This window comes from Parasteatoda tepidariorum, chromosome 4 (genome assembly GCF_043381705.1).
Source record: "Parasteatoda tepidariorum isolate YZ-2023 chromosome 4, CAS_Ptep_4.0, whole genome shotgun sequence".
Classification (NCBI taxonomy): domain Eukaryota; kingdom Metazoa; phylum Arthropoda; class Arachnida; order Araneae; family Theridiidae; genus Parasteatoda; species Parasteatoda tepidariorum.
This window is the reverse complement of record NC_092207.1, coordinates 1,990,376-2,006,963: the sequence shown is the minus strand read 5'-3', so window position 1 is coordinate 2,006,963 and position 16,588 is coordinate 1,990,376. Positions and strand designations below refer to the sequence as shown.

The window sequence follows — 16,588 nt, the reverse complement described above, 5'->3', positions numbered from 1 at the left end:
AGATACTGAAGACTATTAAAAATGCTAGTTAATTAAGTTATTTGGTCTGTATCAGTGCAATTGGTTGCTTACAGTTGCTCTTTAAATTTAACTGATTTAAAATCTTCTACTAGAGTGCGAAAAAGCAACTTTTCTAATTAAAAACAACTAAATTTCCTGTCATTTGCATATGATTTGTCACTTGTTACAATCATTTTAAAATATTTGCGTTTAAACCTTCACCGCGCTGTGACGAGACCGGCAATAAAAATAAATAAAACTTATATATTTTTCTCGTTAAGCTGCTTCGTAGACTATCTGTAAATTTACAGTAAAATTCACGTTCAATTCAATTCAACACGAAAGCATATCGTGCGTCATAAAATCTATATATGGGTCATTCTCACAAAAAGGTCATTTTTTATGTCCCTTAGTAATAAATATTAGGAAATATGGCAGATTCCTTAATATTTTTCTTCATCATTTTTCGTAAAGTTCTAACTAACAAGCATATGCATTTTTGCTAAATGTATTTAATATTTCATTCTTTTTTTTTAATAAACATAGTTTCAAAATCTCCTCCGTGGACGTCCCTACGTCTGTGACACAGAATAATTTTTAATGGCTGTTAAACAATTTAAATGTTATTTTAATGGTTTTTGTAGTTTTACCTAGTTAAATGTTTATAGTAACTTTTCATTTAATATTTTTTTTTTAAAATTTATTTTTATAAAATAAATGACTAGTAAACTTTGTCCATCAAAAATTAAATCTCCCTCCGTGAACAACTAATATAGTTCGGTAAATATGCAATAAAGGGCAGAATATGCGAAATCCCTATAAGACAGCTGCTGGGAAAGGTAACCATTCTATTTTCTAATGTTAACTATCAGTTGTTTTTGTTCTCTTTGGTGTCAGTTTTGGACTATTGTGTTCAAATGGGGTTTGGCAAAGTTCTCACCGTATACTCCGTGGACATCATAAAGAAGGTAAGAGAGAATCATTTTATTTTTGGTAGATGAATTTTAGATTGCAAAAATAGTATATTTAATAAAAAGAACTGCGCCATATTTGTAACTTTAAAATCAAAAATCAGTAAAATTCAAGAACTAGTTTTTGTCTCCTCCGTAAGGTACATAGTTTTTTTTTTTTTTTTGCATCATTTAAAAATATGTAATTTCATACCTATTGAGCGAAATTGGTCGATTAATCCTGAGATATCGATTTTTATATGTACCACTTTTTTAACATTTCATTTCTCAGGATTAACCGATTTCGTTCAAATCTTGTATTTTGCCATGTGGAAAACTTAGAATATTTTGTAATCCAATTTATATGGGAACAAGTAACTTGTTTTCATAAATATATTCAAAACATGATACATAAATAACTAAAATGACGGTTAGAGATGGAGTACAAAAAGTTTTTGAAAGGGCACCCACCCAGAGTTATTGCCCCGGGGTCCCGAGGGGCGAAGTTACGGCACTAGAAGAAGAAGGATATTTTATAACTATTGCAGTTCTGCACAATCTGAAATCAAATTTATTCATTAGAATGAAAAAATAAGTAATGTTGACTTTAATTTATAAAGAATTTATAAATTGTAATTATAAAGAAATATAAATTAAATTTTTTAATTTATAGAGAATTGAAGAAATATATTTTACTGTCATACACACATCTGTTACGGTATGCGATCACGAAATCGGAAGTAATCGGTTGTAAGATTGTTGCTGAAAGAAAGGGAAAAATTATCGAGAAATTTTTCCTTAAATGTAGGGTGCGTTCGATTTTAGCCCTTGCTCTTGGTCATTTTTTTCAAGTACTTCTGCCTTTTCTTTAGGGAAATTTTGCTTTTTATTTGCAACAAAGACAATGGCGTTTAATGATTCAGATAGAACTAAATGAAAACTTAATAAATAGTAGCCTGAAATGATATAACACTTGTTTCAAGTGTTACGATCGCGAATTAATAAAGCGGAAAATATCGTAGTAAATTCCTATATTGCTAAGAAGAGGCGGAGAGGGGAAATGTGCACTGTGTGATCTCTTTTTTTTTTTTTTTTTTTTTTTTTTTTTTTTTTTTTTGTTGGCTTTTCTGGGCTTTCCTTTAAAGATCGCTTCATTAACAGAATATAGCCCATTGTGCAGCTCTAGTGCGACGTAAATTAACAACAACAACATTAATAGAATTACAGAGCTGTAAGCTAATGCAAAGAGCTCGCAGCAATGCTCTACAATCTCTAACTAGCGGGAATACAAGTTTGTTCATTTACCTTCTGAAACATTAGGTTACCTTCTAAATACTAGACTTAGGATTAACTATTTGGAAAGAAAAAATATGTCAGCTGTAGACATTGAAATTCTCGATAAAAGTACAGAGAATTTCATCGAAAAAGCGAAAGATCACATGCCATGGTGAGTGTGCATTCAATATTTAACCCAACCTAAGCCGCTGATTATTTTTAATGAATTGTAATAACAAAACAAGAATTGATATTTTCTGTACAAAATTTTATTTTTTGCATAAATGTTTTGATCATATCTGTCTAAAACATCACAGAAAGAGATCAATTCAAAAGGTATAACTCATAACATCTACAAGTTTTTTTTTTAAATTGCAATTTAAAAATCTATTTGGCACCTTGGCGATTTTAGTTGGGGGCAACAGATCAAAATACAGAAATATCACCCAGAAAAATGTAAAACTTGTTGTATTTTTCCAAAATAGTTCAATCTCTATCATATCACATAATATTAATTTCTTAAAAAAATTCTGTAATTTACATAAATTAGTGATATATAGGCAAAATAAAATGAATGCCCCAATTAGTTTAAAGTTCTATAATACTCTCTTCTGGTTCTGCTTAAGTCATTAACTGTCTATAAACTTAGACAAGTAATTTAGCTTTTTCGTGAGTAATTTTTTTACAGTTTGCACCCAACAAGTCTGGATAAAGAATTCCTGTTGCCTGGGTTGGAATTTTTGCCCGCAAAAAGGGTTTTTTGCCAGGACAGTGGCAAAAACCAAATTATCTAAATAGCTGATTAAATATTATTACAAAATACTTGAAACAAATTTAACTCAATCATAAGGAATAATAATTTTGATACATTACATGANATTTTAAAAAAAGAAGAGTTACAGGATTAGAAAGAATATTTGGGTATTTTTCTGATAGCAGTGTGTTTTAGTAATCACCAAACTATAACTCTACACGACAGAGTTTAAATAAATATAATTAATTGATTGAAATTGAGAAACATTTTTTGCTGCATCTCATTTACTAAAAAATGAAATGAAACAGTATAATAAGTTAATTCGTTTATAAGCTTTTTAAAATAAAATTTATGTATAACTTTCTTCCAATATTAACACTGTATGCTGTTTTAGATTTAAATTAAAGAAAAAAGCAGACTTAATTATTAAGAGTTAATATTAGAGCAAACTGTAAATCATACACAATAAAGGAAGAAAAAAAATTTGGCCTTCATGGAGATTTCCTTTCAGAAACATATTTTTTTGCTCTCTTTTGGAGGGTTTGTGTTAGAAATTTAAGGAATGGTACTTTTCCATTATGCCGGCGCAGGTGATAAAGCCGCCAATAATGATGCAACCAAAGCCAAACGGAATATCGCTTCTGGTAACCTTTTGCCTCCACATTTTCAAAGCAAGTAGCTGCCATTTTCCCCCCATCAGTCATGTCTTTTTCTAAATACGAAAAAAGCAATGAAAATTTGAGATTTGCCCAAAACAGAGAAAGAAGCTGTCAAATTCTTGCAAGAGAAAGGAGTTTCGGCTGAAATCACAATTTCTGATAAGAATCATGAAATGAAATTGTATATCGAAGATGAAATTCATTGGTGTTGCAACCTTTCATCTTGTCCGCTGTTAAAGAAGTATCTGTAAAGGCACATGGTTTCAGTCATCGAAATTGAGCTTTTTGAAGAGTTTATTTGTGGTTTGAGCGAAGAAGCAGTTGGAAATTAGACACGGAACAGCTGTAGACTGGAATAACTTCATGCATAAGATTTGTATGAATTCTTTGCTTAAACCTGAACAACGGAAAATAGGAGGACCTGCCATGATCGTCGAAGTGAACGAAAGCTTGTGTACGAAGGCGAAAAAACAATGCGGTCGGATTCTACCACAACAATGGATTTTGGGTGGAATTTACCTGGCGAACGAATTGTGGAGGTGCCAAACCGATCCATGAACACTTTGTTGAAGGTAATTAGGGAAAATACCGAAAAATACTAACTAGTAAGCTGGAAGATGAAAGTTTCGAACATTTCAAAGTGAACCATAAGTACAACTTAGTCGATCCAAAAACTAGAACACACAAGCTAAAAATAGTGTGACTGTGGGGCAGCGTTAAATGGTGAAATAAAAAACAAAGAGGAACGGCACGCCTTCATCTCGAAAGTTATCGTGCGGAATTTATGTGGAGAAGGTAAACGAAGGACCCATTTAAAAAAATTTTAAGTAATATTAAAATGTTTATGCCTTAGGTGTAAAAAAAGTTTTCAACCATTTATTAACTGTTTTTTTATGTGTATGCTGTGTGATGTGGACAATAAAGTCTGTTTCGTGTGATTTGTTCGAGCCACAAAATGCGGTCGCCAAAAAGTCTGCTTGGCGTGATTTGCGCCGGTATAATGGAAAAGTACCGAGCAAACTGTAAATCAAACACAATAAAGGAAGAAGAAAAATTTGGCCTTCATGGAGATTTCTTTTCAGAAAGATATTTTTTTGCTCTCTTTTGGAGGGTTTGTGTTAGGAATTTTAAAAAAAAGAGAAAAATCTTTATTTTTAACTAGATTCTTTCTATTTTTGTATGCTAAGCACTTTAGTGATATGCTAAACAATTAATGTTAGGCTAAACGATTTATCACAATTCTATAACTGTATCCAGAATGGTTGTCTTCTGTTATTTTTTTTTCCTTCCTTTTTCCAAAAAATAAAGCTTGTTATTTTTGTATTAAGCTCTCTGTGTTGTATTATACAAATGTTCAATATCAAATAGTAAGGGAACAATATATATTTCTTATTTAGGGTTGAAAAGTATAGACCTAAAGCCTTCAGTGACATTGTTGGTAATCAAGAAGCTATTGAACGTTTTGAGGTAAGAATAAAATTTTGCTGTCATTTTCCGATAATGATTTTTAAAATTTTTTGTAGAATTAGTAATTAAATCATAATACTTACAATAATTAACCTACAGGGTATTTGCATACCTGGAAAGTCATGAATTTCGGTATTTGACATCTGAGATTGTCGCAGAATATCATTTTATCTGTATGTCAACAAAACAAATAAGAAAACGAAGTTTCTAAAGCAATAAATTTATTTTAAAAATGTATTGGTAGACAAACTGTCACAAACAGAGTGACTAATGAAAAGAATGAATACTAACAATAATGCTTCTACAGAAGAACAAATACTCTTTAAATGGATGACGCCATGATCCACGCAAGAACGACCAGCTGCAAATGAAAAGAAACTGGCCGATCCCCGCAAACCATGACGTCACCGACGCAAGTTGAATGCATGAGTACAACTGACAAAGATCGAACCTTATACCCTTCTAGCATTTATTTGTCTAACAGTATTGAACAAAATTTGTTATGAAATGTCGTGATTTTAACTATTTTTTTAAAAAACAAATCATAGAAAGTCATGGATTAAGGTCGCTGAAAAGTCTAATTTTTAAAATGGAATCCCCCCCTCCCAATTTCATGGTGTTTAGAATATCTGAATTTGTAACAAAGTCCCCACTGACAGTCACATTTTAATTAAAATATGAAATGTTTTATCATGTTCTTTAAAACTTATGGTGTTCTTTCAAAACATGGTGTTTATGGTGTTCTTTAAGAAGAAACATCATTTCTGGAGCAAATTATCTTTTAAACTTCTGTGATGTCAGAATTATTGTTATTATTTATTTTTCAGGGATGAGATTTTTCCGCTTTTTAGCGGATTTTCGCTTTTGTCATTCAAATTTCAGCCTTTTTATTAAAAACTCTGATTTTCTAAAAGTTTTGGGTTTCTCTAAAGTTATTATGCGAAATTTGAATCGCGGATTCAAGAAGTCGTTCTTTGACACGGTCGTTTTGCGCCGATATTCGCATTAATCCACACTGTATATTTTGCTCATGGGCTGCAATAGCGGCACAACTCATAAAAATCATGCTTTGAGATAAGTGGGGTTAAAGTTTTCATTGCTAAGGAAAATTCATAAGATATGCTTTAGTTTGCTTAAACGAAGATTACCTTCAAAGTGAATTATGAGTTGTTGAGTATTGCTGCTGAAAAGAATGTGTATTTTCCTATGCGTGTTTTTTTAGTTGTACCACTAATGCAGCCCCTGAGCGATTTAATTCGCATGAATTTGCCCTCTATCTTTTTTTTTCGGTAGTCACTGCTACGGATTACATGCAGTGACTACTATTTAGTTTTATAAATAGTGACTACTATTTTATTTTTATTTATTTATTTTTTGTTGTGATGATGGTTTACAAAATGTGAAAAAGGAAATAATTAGTCTGTTTTCTTTTTTAATATAATGTGAGATCTTGCCCATGATTTTAGAATAAAAAAATATTACATATTCATTTAAAAATTAAATGCAATTTTATTTTATTCTAATAGATTTTTGTTTTTGTAAACACAATGTTTTTGTAACTTTAAATTTAGTTAGTCACATGTATATTTGTTATTATTAAAAGCATCTTGCAGAAAGATCTTAGTGCTGGAGAGGTTTGTCGCAGAAAGCCCAGAAAAATTCTGCCGCAGGGAATGTGACATTGGATGAAAAGAATTTTTTCATTTTTAATTGTGTTTTCATATTTATTTTCCATTTTTTTCGTAGGCTACTATACATTTTTTTGTTGTAGAAGTAAGTCTTTTTTTAGTACAAAATGCAAATCAATATTTATTTGCTACGCAAAATATATGCAAGTGAAAATTGATTTACGTTTTCTGTATGGATATCTGTGCAAAGAAATCTATTAAAAGTGATATCTTTTATTTTATGCACTGCTCCTGTGTTAAAATTTTAATCAATCTTGAATTACATATTCTAATAATTGTAAATTATTAAATAGTTATAATTTTGTGTATTTTCATGCTGTTATTCTTTCCGTTTGATTTTAGGTTTTCTCCAGAGAAGGAAATATCCCAAATGTAATTTTAGCTGTAAGTTTATGTTTTTTTTTTATGTTGTATTAAATGGTTTTACCCAGTATTTAACTGTACATAAAAATCTAATGATTGTGTCGTGGGAGCTAATTCGAATCACTGGCAAAAATTCTGCCTCAGGGGGTATAAGCTGTGTTACTCTTCGTGGCGAATTGAATACTTTTACCACAACTGTAATTCCAGATAATAAACAAAAGCTACATTTTGCACAAATCTATTTATAAACTTGAAAACAATGTTCTCCCCAAAACGTTTTTAAAAGAGTGGCTCGCCCTTCCTGCCTTATTGATCCCCATAATTGGGTCCATTTTGTGATTCCCTTAAAAACATTGCCTTTCTATTTTATTTTTCAAATTTTATTTTAATTTTATTTTGTCTCCAGACTTATTTTGTTATTGTAATTATTTAACTTTAATTTTTAACCTCATTCCTTCATTTTAGTAAGATTTTTCTTATGTCCTCCATTTATATAGTTAAAATTCACATGATATTCGGCTCCAGAGATATTCACATAAAAATTTGAAGGTCTTAGCTATTTCAATTTTTTTTTCCCCTTACGAGATCATTCTCTTGATTTATGATTATTATATAAGGAATTTTGTTCTTGACATCCAATAAAGCAGTATTTAAAGAAAAATATAGTTAAGTAGTGCGATTGCAGCATGCAAAACAATATTCTTAATTGTAAAAGTTTTAATTTTCTTTATTTCACCTGTGTTTATAGTATCTTAACAAATTTTTTATTTATTTATTGTGAACTAAGTTATTCAAAGTAAAAAAGGTACAAATAAGGCTACATTTCCAGACATACTGCAGTTTTGGTTCGATAATCAATAGCCTTGGGTGGTAGAACACAAACAAAGAAACACAGACAAGAGAACAAGGAAAAGAGGCTTTAGACCAGTAGGGTTATGGAAGCAACCACAAAACAGACAAGAAATGAATAAATAGATAAAAAAGGGGAAACAAAATTTTTTTTCAAGAAATTTGAAGAGAGATTATTTACTAAATTATTAGAATTTTTCATGTTCTCTGTTTTCTTCACTATAACTTGTTTGTAATTTTTTTCTGTGTTTTGACACGAAATATGTCAGTTTATGTGGATTAATTTGTAGTCAAACTGTTATCATTATAACTGATATTAACTATTTATGTTCAACTTTTATTTATATAGTATATAGTTATATATTCATATAGTTACTCATGTAGAGCACAAAGTTGATTGTTTCATCACTGGAATGAATGCTTGTTTCAAATAATTTTTATTATAATTTTCAGGGACCCCCTGGTGTTGGTAAAACAACTACTATTTTATGTTTAGCTAAGATAATGCTTGGTCCCTGTTTTAAAGATGCAGTTATGGAGCTCAATGCTTCAAATGATAGGTAAATTTTTTTTAAATTTATTTTATCAGAATTTGATTGTGAACAGTAGGGAAGCGATTTTGTGCACCTTTTTAAAAAAAATGCATATCTTTTATGGGTGGTGTTTTTAATATTCATACGGAGTATCAGCGCACCTGGAAAGTCATGAATTTCAATATTTAACAAAATGAAATTGATGATTGTCATGAAATGTCATGATTTAACTATTTAAAAATAATAAAAAAATCATGAAAAGGCATGGATTTAGGTTGTGGCGATATCTAATTTTTTAAATTTAATTCTCCCCCCCCCCCCCCCNAAGATAATGCTTGGTCCCTGTTTTAAAGATGCAGTTATGGAGCTCAATGCTTCAAATGATAGGTACATTTCTTTAAAATTTATTTTATCAGAATTTGATTGTGAACAGTAGGGAAGCTATTTTGTGCACCTTTTTATAAAAAATGCATATCTTTCATGGGTGGTGTTTTTAATATTCATACGGGGTATCAGCGCACCTGGAAAGTCATGAATTTCAATATTTAACGAAATTTGTCATGAAATGTCATGATTTTAACTATTTAAAAAAAAAACAAATCATGAAATGTCATGGATTTAGGTTGCGGCGATATCTAATTTTTAAAATTTATTTCCCCCCCCCCCCCAATTTNCCCCCAATTTCATGGTGTTCCAAATATCTGAATTTGTAACAAAATCTCCACTCACAGTCATATTTTAAATATACAGTTATATATCAAATATAAAATGCTTAATGATTATGATTTTCTTTCAAAAATTATGATGTTCTTTCAAAAAATGAAAGAAAAGATATCATTTCTAGAGCGAATTATCTTCTGTAATTTCAGAATTTTTTATTTTATAAGGTTAAAATTCTATCTGAAGCAAGGCGGTCCTTGCAAATTTTTTTAAGTTCCAAAATGAGGACAGAAAAATCAGGAGTATTTCTTTCCCTTTCAATAAACAATTCTTTCTTTATCCTATTTTTTAAATTTAAAATCAATAAGTATGAAGATGCAGAATATTACAGTTTTGGTTATACCTATCATTTCAATTAATGTCATTATAATGCTTTTTAAAATTTATTGTTGTGTTTTTGTTGGAGAAAATAGTAGCTTCGTTAAGTCATGAAAAATTCTTGGAATTAGTCATGGAAAGTCATGAATTTGAAAATCTAAAATGTAGCAGATACCATGTACATATAAACAACACTCTCGTGCTCTTGACTTCCTGTTGGAAAGTAAGCAGCTTCTTATTACAGCTTATTCTACAAGGTGATATTTTCGAACAGATAATTTTGTTTTTAATAAAAGAAATAAACTACATGATTTCTGAGCTCAAATCTGCTGTATTTCAGAAGATAATGATGTTAAATAATTATGGTGAATTTGAAATAAAAAATTATTTTAGTTACTTATAGATGTATTGTTAAAAATGGTGATACGGTTGCTAGATTTAGAAAGAATTTGCTTTTTTCGCAGTCCTGATTTGACCTCTTTTTACTATTACTGTTTATTCTTGTTGAAACCCATGCACCACTATACGTTAGAATTAGTATATTTGAGCAGTGATATCAGGTTACAAATTATCATTTAGGTTTACATTTGCAAGTTGTATAGTGTAGACAAAGTAAGAAGTGTTTTATAACGATTCTTTTCTCAAATGACATCTTGGAATGACAGATCTTGAAATGGCGATTCTTTTCAAACAAAAATAATTAGTCAGGTAACTCATATACCAGGGTTCCCACGGTCCTTGAAAGTCCTTGAACTTTTTTTTGCTAAATTTAGGTCCTTGAAAGTGCTTGAAAAACGTCTTAGGTCCTTGAAAAACTTGATAGGTCCTTGAATTTGTCCGATACTGCCAGCGGCCCTTTTTATAAAACACCCGCGGATCTTTCTCGTTCTTTCTGTTTTGTTCCCGAGCTCTCTCACGTGGTTTTTAACGCCACCGTTTCTAACCGGGCCTAGCGTCTTGGTGTCTGCCAAGCGCGCGGAGCACAGCAGACAATCAATGCGTTCGGGGCGAGACTCCACTTCATCTTCTGTCGCATATGCTTAGATCTTCTTTTTTCTTATCGAAACTGGAATACTCTCGAATTTCGTAACAATATGTACCTTGTAGTTTTCAATAAATTTGCCGTTTTACCATCCGCACTTGTCCTTACGTTTGCGTCATTTCAAAACTTTATTGTAAAGCGTATTCGCAAAGGCACGGCTTCGTATTTGTGTTATGTAGTTTAGACTAGTTATGCCTGGGAAGTGCTATTTTAATCCCCAATGGATGGATAATCAAGCTTATAAAGAATGGATTTTATCGATGCCCGAAAAGAAGTTCAGAGCCAAGTGCCGATTATGCATGAAGGAGATCGATATCGCGAAAATGGAAGAATCTGCTCTGAAATCACACATGAAAGAAAGGTAAAACAAAAAAGCAGTCTCATGCCCTGAGTTCTCTTTTTCCAAAGACATCAACATCTAATTCATCTGGTGTAAATACTCCTTCAACATCGTGTGCCCCATGTGAAACAGAAACTTTAGTGGCCGAGGTAACATTGTCTTCTTATCTGGTCAAAAGGAATGTGCTTGATGCTGAAATTCTCTGGAGTCTGAAGTGCATCACTAGTAATTATTCATGTAACTCCTGTGAAGGGATTAGTAAATTGTTCTCCAAAATGTTTGCTGATAGCTGTATAGCGAGACAATTTTTTTGTAGTGCCACAAAGTGAGCCTATTTGGGCTCCTTTGGATTGGCACTATACTTCAAAGGGATTCTTATAAATGAGCTGAAGAATGTTGATTGCTACACTGTACTCTTTGATGAGACGTTAAATCAGTCTCTACAATCTAAGCAGATGGACATTATGGTAAGGAATTGATAATAAAGTTTGCACTAAGTATCTTACCTCCCAATTTATGGGTCATGGAACTGCAGAAAATATTTTGTCCTCTTTTTACAAATGCATGGATGATGGTTAAAAGCTCTCTAAAATACTTCAATTATCCATGGATGGACCCTATGTCAATTGGAAATTCTATTAGAAGCTTCAGTGTGAATTAAAAGAGAAATATTCCCACCAGGTCATATTCATTGGCAGTTGTGGATTACACATAACGAATAATGCTTTTAAACATGGTGAAAATGGGATATGTTCCTTCTAATTTTTATTTTCAGAAAGAATTGTTGCTGCATAACATTTAGAGAAGGTTGTGTAAATTATGGATGAATAATTTCAGAAACGATGTTTAATAGAGGAGAGGAGGGGGTTATGGAATAGTCATGGAATATGGAATACCTAAGATTTAGCTCTGTCTTTCATGCAGCCTTCACATGGAAATACACAGGATTAAAGGATTTCACCATTAACACCTCATTACCATTAGTTATAGATTGTGCTGAAAATGATTTTGTGAATTAATATGTAAAACCAGTAGGGTTGTTTTTAAAAAAATATAAATTTTAGTCCATAATACATATACTCTCTTCTCTCTATATAGGCAAAGCATTTAGGTATTATATTTGAAATTAATTATTGCCACAACAAGCATTGTTGCTTCTAGTAAAATAGAAGAGAATAATTTTTAAAATTGGTCTTAGATTAAGGTCCTTGAAAATTTTGTTGAGGTCCTTGAAAAGTCCTGGAAAGTCCTTGAATTTCAATCTCATCATAGAGTGGGAACCCTGTATACAAGGTACTCGAGATAGTTTCAAAACACAATGATCACCTTGTGAGAAAACACAATGATCACCCTAGTGTAGAAAACACCATCCAGACTTAAATTTTATTTAGTTTAAATAAAATTGAATGTTTTTTTAAAATTGGTTACAATAGAAGTGTGTTATTCTTAATTGGTCATTTAATTTTAAAAAATTATGCAGTCAAACCCCACTATAGTGAACCTTCAAGGGACTGAAATTTCGGTTCACTATAACCGGACTTCACTATATTGGTACTGCAGACACTTTTAATTAATTTTTCTAAGCTGCTCCCCTTTAGTATGCATTATTTAAATAAAATAAATACAAAAATAATTTAAAATAAAAATGTAGTAACAAAAAATGGGTTAACTTTTATTTTTACTCTTCATCTTGCATACAAAAAATTTGGGGGTGGCCTTTATTTAGGGATGGGAAACTGAGATAGAAGAATCAAACAAGAATCAAGATGCTTATGGCTACATTTCACTCAATAGATGGTTTTAAAAATATGTGTGTATTTTATGTAGAAATTTCAAAATTACCAAAAAATGAAGAAAAAAAACAGTTGAAGACAGAGAAAAGTTCATAATATCCAATTTCCTCTCTTCTTTTAGTTCACTATATCCACAAAAAATATTATATGTGTATAGTAAGACATGGGAACGAACATTTTGTTCACTATATGTTTGATTGTATTACATATTCAAAAAATTATATTAAATATAAATAGTATGTAAATTGATATCTTGATTTTTTTTCCATATAAAATTTTTAGGATTTTTCACTTAATGTCACTATTACCCCTAACTTAAATCTTCCTGGGAAAGAGGCTTAAGCCTGCTTTTCCAGCTTATTTTCAAATTTACCACCATCGATTCTGTAAAGTAAGACCAATTTTAAGAGGTTTAGTAATGTAGTGTGCCTGTTCTTTTTAATTTGCATACATAAATTAATATACCTAATTACACAAATCATTAAACTTGTAAATCATTAAACTTCTAGTAGTTGAATTTGAATTATTTTGATTTCTTTCTGATAATTATAAGATATTTTTATGTTTTAGAGGTATTGATGTAGTACGAAACAAAATAAAAATGTTTGCCCAACAAAAAGTAACACTTCCAAAAGGAAAACACAAAATTATCATATTGGATGAAGCAGACAGGTAGGTTATGCTTTTTTTAAAATTAAATTTAAGTTATTTATACGAAACAACACAGGGACGATATTTTGAACCAATAAAATTTTTTTAATTAAATTTGTTGAAGAATTTTGAAAGATAGAGAAATATATCTATAGACCCTGTGACAGAATTTTTTCGAACTATCTGCGACAAAACTCTCTAGCCTACTATCTTCATTGAAATATATCGAGATATTTAAAATCCACATGGAAATCAATATCCATAACTGGCGAAAATACAATTGAATAATTGCATCAATGTACAATGCTACAGCATAAATTGAGCGAGTCTAAAGGTGATTATCTAAATGCATGATTCAAATATTACGTGTAAATTTTAGAAATGAAAAGTAATTGTTTTTTCTTTTCAAAGGAAACTGCAAAAACTCTCTAACATTTAGCGCCGATGTCCCTGTGTTGCTGCGATTCTGCCGCAGGATATATATATATGTTTATTTAAATATCTTTTTGCTTTAATGTTACAGATAGAAATTTCTATTATGAATTAATAGTCTAAAACATTTTGAAGTGTTATAGTAAATACTATACTTAATATCTCACGGAAAACATTTGTAAAACATGTTTCAATTAATCCTTTGCGGCTGTGGTGCTCATTTCACTTTTATTTCTTAAAAATTAAGATACTTTGCTAGATTACTGAAAAAGAAGTTGCAAACGGTGGTTCATCTATAAAATCTAATTCTAGAAGTTTTATTCAGAAGTGATCTAAGTAATTCTAAAAATTCAATTAAGAGGAAATCAATGCAATTCTAATTCAACAGTCAAATCTAAGAATATTTAAAGTATTTAATAAAAGAAAAGAAAGTGTTTACATTTCAATTTAAAGCTCAACAGCTACATAAAATTCTACAAATCGACTGACTATTAAAATTCAGTTCTTTTTTTGTTTTTGAGCAGTGTGCATGCGTGTCGTTACTTCTACGTTCAACCAGAGTGAGAAAGAGAAAAAATGTTAAGGAAAATTAATTTATACATTGTTTAATCTTCTATACATTGTTTAATCTTTTTGCTTTGATAATTTTTGTAAAGCTATTTTTATTTTAATAAATATATACATTTATTTATTTTTTTAAAAGTAAAATATTAAAGATATTCTTAAGTTGTTTGTTTTTCTTTTAACACAGCATGACAGAAGGTGCTCAGCAGGCTTTAAGAAGAACAATGGAGATATATTCTAAAACCACTCGATTTGCCTTAGCTTGTAATGCTTCAGACAAAATCATTGGTATATTTTCTCTTGATTTATTTCACTGCTTGAATCTTTTCCTTCTAATTAAAATAGTTAGCAACTCTCCTCTCATCATTATAATATAAATAGATTGAACTCTTTAGTTTATGATTCTTTTTTCACTTTGTTTCTTTTCCCTAAAACATTTCATTCAAAATATTTGTAAAACCATTTTTGTGTTTCTGTATGCATTTCTAGGTTGACTTTTTTTTCTATTATCTCAATGCAGCTCTGTGAGCAATGCCTCAGTAAGTCTTTTTATTATGGACCCAGCTTGAAAAATATGTGTTTAAGAGTACACCATGACTAATTTAAAAGAAAAGAAAAAAGTTAGTTCAGGCAAGTCTAGAGTAAGCCCATGCTTAGTGTTTTTTAAAAGGTGCTTGTTTTTGTTTTTTAAAAGCCTCTAAAGATGCTTTTTACATTGGGTATTTTTAAAAAGTGCTTGATACTCCCTTTTTGAAAACGAGATTTTTTTTCTTTATTGTGTCAATTTTTGGCACATATTATAAAAAAGAGTGGTTTTCACATTGGTTAAACACGTGGTTTCAACAATTTCACAATCCATTTCGGCCTACGGTGGTCCATGGCATATGAAAGCGGCGATTATTTTTAATTGTTTTATGAAATACTTGCAAGTCCTCGTGTGTAACTCTGCTGCATTTTGCTACATATTCTCAATTTTGGACTTCATTTTTCACTCTGTGAAATCGAACCGAAAAATCTCTCTAACTTTTTATGGTGGCTAATATAATCAAGAAAAGAGTTCTCTGTCAGAAACTAGCTATTTTATCATGATCATGTAAAGTATTTGAAAATTATTTTGCATTTTGTTAATGTATAGAGTGAATAAAAGTATTTTTTTAAGTGCTTAAAAGATGCTTGTTTTTTATTTGAAGCCACGAAGTTTCAGTTACTGAAATTTTTTTCTTCCAAGTATCAGAATGCAAACAAATTATTAGAAGAGAGCTTCTCTATTCCGAAATCCTAAGTTCTCTTCTCGTAATTTATTTTTATATTGAAGTTTTTTTTTAAAAAAATTTCAGTATTTAAAACTTTATGGCTTACTCTAAGTTTGTCTGAACTCACTTTTTCTATGTTTTAAATTAGGTATGGGGGGGGGAAGCAGAATTTTGGACGAAAAGTTTCTCCTGTAGTATGGTGTCCTCTTAAGAAAATGCGCTCTTTCAATGTTCAACTCAAGTTTACTAACTGAGGAATTTCTTTACTCTTTTAAACACTAAGCAGAATTCTTATGATTTTGGTTATATTACAGCTTTTCATTCATTTCTTCATATTCAGTACTCTAGATGACAAAGTGGTTTTAAAAAGTCTCATTTTCTTACAATGTCATTTTGGAACCACTATTTTAAATTTATGGAACCCGTGACAACCTTGTAAAAACTGTTTACTTTTAATATCTTTTCAAAGAAGATTAATTCCAAAAATGTACTTAGTGATGGACAAAATCACATTATGAATTTATTGGGATCCATTAGTGTGCTTTTTAAAAAAAGAACAATTTTCACTAGAGAAGTTGAAAAACTGTATCAATTGGTAATTGCATTTTCTACATATTTTAAACATTTTAAGATGTGTCCAGAATTGAAAGTCCATGAGCAAATTGCACCATTTTAAACATGCAGAAAGGAGACAAGTTAACATTAATTAATAAGAAACATTCTCAAAATATTGAATTAGTTTGTTGTAAATCCTTCCCACAGATTTAAATAAAATTATATTACTCAATTAGTACATGTAACTTTTTATAAGTGATATCAAGTTCGCTGTATGAAATATAACTCTTAAAAAAATTATTTCTTTTATTTAAATAAGGCAAAATCCATTATTTGTTTATTAAAAGATTGATGACTTTGGGAAAGTGAGATAGATCATTAA

The 16,588-nt window shown here is 30.4% G+C and overlaps 1 protein-coding gene across 1 annotated transcript in view; it reads left to right on the top strand.

Annotated features, from left to right (window-relative positions):
- Positions 1 to 2,161: 2,161 nt before the first annotated feature.
- LOC107449545 (replication factor C subunit RfC4) overlaps positions 2,162 to 16,588 on the top strand; it is a 29,978-nt gene continuing 15,551 nt past the window's right edge. The window contains exons 1-6 of the mRNA XM_043052141.2: positions 2,162 to 2,397; positions 5,036 to 5,105; positions 7,136 to 7,177; positions 8,459 to 8,565; positions 13,322 to 13,423; positions 14,586 to 14,686. Coding sequence (XP_042908075.1) covers positions 2,321 to 2,397; positions 5,036 to 5,105; positions 7,136 to 7,177; positions 8,459 to 8,565; positions 13,322 to 13,423; positions 14,586 to 14,686 — 499 coding nt within the window. The 5' untranslated portion in view covers positions 2,162 to 2,320. The remainder of the gene's footprint in view (positions 2,398 to 5,035; positions 5,106 to 7,135; positions 7,178 to 8,458; positions 8,566 to 13,321; positions 13,424 to 14,585; positions 14,687 to 16,588) is intronic.